Source organism: Apis mellifera, linkage group LG9 (assembly GCF_003254395.2).
Source record: "Apis mellifera strain DH4 linkage group LG9, Amel_HAv3.1, whole genome shotgun sequence".
NCBI lineage: Eukaryota > Metazoa > Arthropoda > Insecta > Hymenoptera > Apidae > Apis > Apis mellifera.
In genome coordinates, this window is record NC_037646.1 from 10,858,382 (window position 1) to 10,864,306 (window position 5,925).

The 5,925-nt window shown below is 34.6% G+C and overlaps 1 protein-coding gene across 50 annotated transcripts in view; it reads right to left on the reverse strand.

The window, feature by feature from the left end:
* LOC725336 (longitudinals lacking protein, isoforms A/B/D/L) overlaps positions 1–5,234 on the reverse strand; it is a 178,591-nt gene extending 173,357 nt beyond the window's left edge. For 48 of the 50 annotated variants that reach the window (XM_016913866.2, XM_026442826.1, XM_006567544.3 and 45 more), the window contains exons 1-5: positions 5,066–5,234; positions 2,299–2,499; positions 1,060–1,442; positions 740–983; positions 256–433 (exon numbers count right to left, since the gene is read on the reverse strand). In XM_016913866.2, coding sequence (XP_016769355.1) covers positions 256–433; positions 740–983; positions 1,060–1,442; positions 2,299–2,472 — 979 coding nt within the window. In that variant the 5' untranslated portion in view covers positions 2,473–2,499; positions 5,066–5,234. Of the gene's footprint in view, positions 1–255; positions 434–739; positions 984–1,059; positions 1,443–2,298; positions 2,500–3,576; positions 3,666–3,960; positions 4,117–5,065 lie in introns of those variants that run through there. The other 2 variants (XM_006567478.3, XM_006567480.3) reach the window with 2 other exon arrangements.
* Positions 5,235–5,925: the final 691 nt, after the last annotated feature.

Here is a 5,925-nt window from a genome sequence, read left to right on the forward strand (position 1 = left end):
TTTTACTACTGTGATATATATGTATATATATTTATATGCATATCGTCTGCACAATACGGTATTTCTCGTTTAATTTCGTATCGAGTGTACAAATGATTTACATATGTCCGACAACAATTGAGAATTCGCAATTTATGTACAAAATTTCGATTGATTCACATATCAAGTAAATTTGTAAAAATACCCTGTATTTCGCTACTACGTTATAACGTAAAAGTTCAAATAAAAATGTAAGAAATAGTTCGTTCAACTTACCAGGATGTTGGGAGGGATCGTGGGACGGTCCGGCTCTATTGTTATCCTGTTCCATCTCGTTCAGATCGTTCATATCGTCATCCAGCGTCAGATCTTCAACGCTTTCTTCTTGATCTTCTAGATATTCAGACTTTGGCTCGATGAGATTATCATTTGGCTCAGGTTTCTCCAAGGGCAACTATGAAAAAATATATATTTTAGAGAAAAAAGTATTTCCTTTATTTAAAAATATTTAATATTTAAAAGTTGACAACAGATAAAATTTTTTAAATAAATCGTTACAATCGTGTATCGTACCGTTTCCACTCTATAAGATTAAATTAATATGACATCAAACAGCAGGATAAAGTACGATATCGTTATTCTACCAACGTAGCGAATGAAACAAGAGCATTACAACACAAGCTTCTATTAGACGTTGGTAAACGATTAAATGAAACTTGGACAATAAAATTTTTTTTTATCAAATTTCATAAAATCTCACCTGCAGCATTTCATCGGCAGGTTTCGTCAGCTGCGTCATTAAAGCTGACCTGCCAATGGAATCTGTAGGGTCTGCGTGTACTTTTTCATCTGCTACAGGTGCAATTCCAAGCGCAGGAACACTCATTTGTTGAGGCATATCGCTTGAATTCGACGCTTCGTGGTTTTCTATAGAATTATCATCGCCTATACTTTTTCGTCTAAATTTTTTTCTTTTTCTCGAAGTGGGACTTTGAGAACCTTCCCTGAGAAGAACAATAATTTTATTTCACACGAATAATCACATATATGGATCATTTTCAAATGTTACAATATTTTTACCTCGAGGAGAGACCCTTAGGTATTTGGGGACTGGCCGAGTCTTCGGGCAGGTCCCCTACGGAACCTTGTGCCATACCCTGCCTAGGAACTTTGTTCTTTTCTATCGTGAGACCGGAAGACGATTGTGGAATGTCCATTTGAGATGTTGTTTGTGGAACTACTTTTTGTTGCCTAAAGTCCGTTTTACTACTACCACTTGTTCTACTTTCTGATAGACCCTTAATTTGCAATGATTCAGCGGCTTTAAGAAGTGCTGCCAGTTGGTCTTGGGAAATATTTACTTCCCCTCTGTACATATAGTCCATCATTGCTTTTAATTCTTTGAATTTTACATCTTTTAGAATGAACACCGGGTGTTTGTCGTAATGCTCACTCAGCAATCCCTATAACAAAATATTAAATTCTCCGATATTTTCTATACGAATGTTTAACAACTACATCATAAAATTTTTATTAATTTTCATGTGAAAATATCAAATTTAAAATATAAATATAATTATTTCAGAATTAACAGATGATAATAATCTAATTAATAAAAGCTGCATACTATCAAATTGTAATTTGAAATTAATATAAAGAATTGAAACATTAATCAATAGAATTCAATTTCCTAATTTGAATTTAAATCAATGATGTATTGCTGCTTCAAACCCCTCCACCCACATCAGGGTAAAATCCCAGGGCAAGTGCCCTGGAAATCAGCCATCTTGCTTTCTCTGTATTGATTACCAGGAGGAACCAGGAGGGGGTTTGGGCTTTCAGTCCCCCTGCCTCTCTGGCTTCCACCCAGGCAACATTCAACAAGAGCAGCAGCCATCTTGTTTCAATTTGAGGTTTCCACTCTTTTAGTTTGAATTCCAAAATTTATAATAATTCGAAACTTAATAATAACAAATGAAAATATTACATTAATAGAAACAAAATTAAATCTTCAAATAACTTCATACGAGTTTTGTCCAATTTTTTGTACTATTTATTAATGCATAAATAATACACGTTCAAAATAAAAATTAATGAAAAAGATAAAAACTTTTAGCAAAAATTCGATAGTATTAAATAATTTTAAATTTCAATTTAAAAAAATATATAAAATATATACATCAAATATAATATGATGTAATTAAATTATGAATTATATATTAATAATTATAATTATATTGTTAAAAATAACGATATAAATAATAAATAATAACAATAAAATAATATTAATATTAATGAAATATTAAAAAATACACTCACCTCGAAGTAGGGGCTGCAAGCAGATAGCACTACTTTATGCGCTTTCAAGTATTTCCCCTCCGCGGCCAGCGTGCAGTCGACAAGCGTCCCGCTTTCGAGAAGCGTGTCGAAGTTTTGAATTAATGTACTCTGGTGATTATTCCATCTAAGGCAGAATTGCTGGTCGTCTTCCATTTTTTTTCGGACTTCGTTCCCTCGTTACTGAATAAGCAAAAAAAATATTCGTGGTAATGAACAGACCAGATCTGTTTGTCGTTCAAGATGATCGACTTCTGTGCTTAATGCTATCTAACTATATTACGCCCAATTAACACGAACATCGAGGCCGGTAATTTGAAAATACAGGGCAGAGCTAATAATATCTATTATTCCGATTGATATGTGTAATCGCGATAAAAGCTCCGCGAGGAAGCACCAAAGCTTCCAAAATGGCCGTACGATGCAAGCGCGTCGGTCGAATTGGTGTTCTGGCCTTTTCCTTTGTGCGTGTCCTCATAACGGTAATGGACGATTTGGTGGGGATGATGCAGGAGGACGCGCAAGCACTACGCATGCGCAGCTGCGCCCGACCTGCGCATTTAAGTTGCGCACTAGTTCGAGTGCCCCTGGAATTCAGGGACGTCTGCAGGATATTTAGTACCCCGATACGATATATTAAATTTAAAAATAAAACCGTAATTTGTCAGTTATGTTGAAAAAAAAATTGTAAAAATCACAATATTCTATCTAGAAAATTATGAGTAAATAAAAAAAATTAAAGATTGTAATAATTTATAAATGTGAAAACAATTCTATATTGTAAGGATATTCTGATATCTAAGTATTTTTTAAATAATACACATTTGTATTTTTATCATATTTTTAACTATCATATAATATTATTATGTACAATATTTAATTATCACTAAAACTGCACATAAAGTTTTATACTATCATTGAAGAATTACGTTGAAGTTTATGACACGGATTAAAAGGTAAAAGTAACATAATTTACGTCATCGAGCTTTACATCACTGACGCGCAATAAAATGTAAAATCGATTCCTTGCTTCACATGCGCACCGCGTAAAACTAGCACTGGAGGGGGGTACAATGCAAGACATACGCGCTTGAAGATTAATATGAAATAAAGCGAAGTGCATTCACCACTGCTTACAGACGATTGCGTAATCTATTTATATTGTTATCTCGTATTGAATGTTACGTCAGATGGTGTCGAGCAACGTGTGAAACAAAAACAAATTGACTACAGATAATTTTTTCAAACATATTTACTAACCGGCGAAAAAGAACGATGCACTTTCCATACACCGCCCCTAGAAACTACGAAAGGAGAGGAAACGTGGATCACAATATGGCCGTCCGCGAGATCGCGCCCAGACAAAATGGCGATAGAAATGAAGTTCGCAAAGAAAAAGATGATATGAAATTTTTAATATTAGATTTTCCCGTTAAAGCATCGTCTGGACGAGAATATTAAAATCGCAAACACTTGCTTTATTGGGAAGTTTTTTCAAATAATAATTTAAAAAAGTATATATAAGTTTCCTTAGAAGTACAGAGGATCCGCCCGCGCCATGTCACCCTACCTTAGGATTTTCCGGAATTTTCTTCAAATTTCAAAGAATATAACAAATGATTAACTATTTGTTGTAACACTCACCTAATATGGACTATAAAACAATCTAATATCACAGGATGGGTGAAAAATGAAAAAAAAACTGCGTAAACGTCCGAGCTCGGCGTGCGCCTCGAGCGCTGCCCTTTTCAACAATGGCGCAGCCGAATGCCTAACTCGTTGTATGCCGACCGTCAGAGAGCGCAAGCTTCCCCGGAAGAGGGAACGAGAGAAGGAAAAACGAAAGAAACTATTGAGCATGCGCTCTGGTCTCAAAAGTTATGATGATCTTCATCGTGATTGGAAATTATTGCTAGAGGACGCTAACCGACAACATTTGTATTTTTTCCATTTTCATGTAATAATTCACATAAATATTGAACGTGACATAAAATTAATACTACCAAAGAAAAAAAGATTATAAGTTCGAATTTCGTTCTTATAAAAATTTTTATTTTGTAAAAAGAAAATTCATCTAAAAAAATATCTAACCCAACAATATAATAAAAAAGCAAAAAAGTTAAAATAAACAATACAAATCACATAGTTTATAAGAATCCATATTTTATAATTTATATATATTAATAATTTTACCATTCAAATGCAAAGTGATAAAATACATATTTATAAGTTGTGTATTCAAAAAAGAAACTGGTCGATAAAATGTAAGATCATTGACTTTAAAATTTGAATTAGAACATTTTTTGAATACATTCAATTGTAATAATTCATTCATTATAAGAAAAAAGGATAACATATGAATAATTAAAATTCAATAATTGATAATAAAAATGTATAAAATGTCTTGTACGTCATTACCGGTCCTGGGCCGCAACCTAGCACGCGTACATAATGGCCGACTTTACAGACATGGTCAAAGCAAAATGGCGAGAAGTGTTCAAAAATGTTTGAAAAATGAAAATAGATATACTTTAAAAAGTGATAAATTCATGCAAATTTTGAAATAAACATTTCATTTAAAACATTTCGAATGCCATACTTTCGTAGAAGGATTAAGTATTTATGATGTATCTGCATCTTATCCATTGATTTAACGGGACAACCTGATTTTTCATGTACTTTTCACAACGACAATGAAATTCGAAACACAATTAATACACAAATCTACAAATATACATAGATTACTCACCTATATTGGCACAATCTAAATATCACAAGAGGAAAACTTGGGAAAACTACACGTCCTGTCCTCAGCGTACACTATCCGAGCGCCGTGGCTTCTTTTTACACAATGGCCGAACTGCTACGCGTTAACGATCGACCCGCTCTGCGAAGGGATAACCGGGATGCTCGGAAACAGTGTGGTTCTTGTGGGGAGACGCGGCGCAGAAAATTGAACTTGACGTTGTGCGCATCAAGGTACGAATAGTGGGGTAAAGAGAACGGCCGGTTAACACAGGGCCGTCGAAAGATTTCCAGAACCTAGTGACTTTACTTTCATAAAAGAACGATGAATATAAGGAGGAAAAATTATTGGTAAATTTCTATTTATCAAACAATAAATTTATAAATATATAATTAATGGTGAAATTTTCTACGCGTGGTACATAACAAATTCGTAGAATGACAATGACTCTTTTATTCCATGTGATTTAAAGTTGCCCCGTATCAATTGTTTCCAACGATATACGCACATGTTACAGTTTGGCGGAAAATTCAAATTTTTCTATCAGACGTACAATTTTTTAATTATTTATCGAAAATATGGAATAAAGAAATTTTAAAGTTATAAAGAAGAAAGTTGATACAATCCTGATTTTTGCCGGTTCAACATTATGGCAATTCGTAGCGGTGGAAGGGAGGGATTCGCATGGACGTAGTGGGGAAGAAGGCAGATTTCCGTTCAGGGGCGCGTTTACGGCGTAGCGCAGCCGGCGGGAGAGGCGAAAGGCGACGCGGGAGAAGTGGAAAGCCGGGAAGAGAGAGCCGACGAAGGGAAGAATCGGGGTCCACAACAAAATCGCTTAATCGCTTTGCGCCACCGTCCGC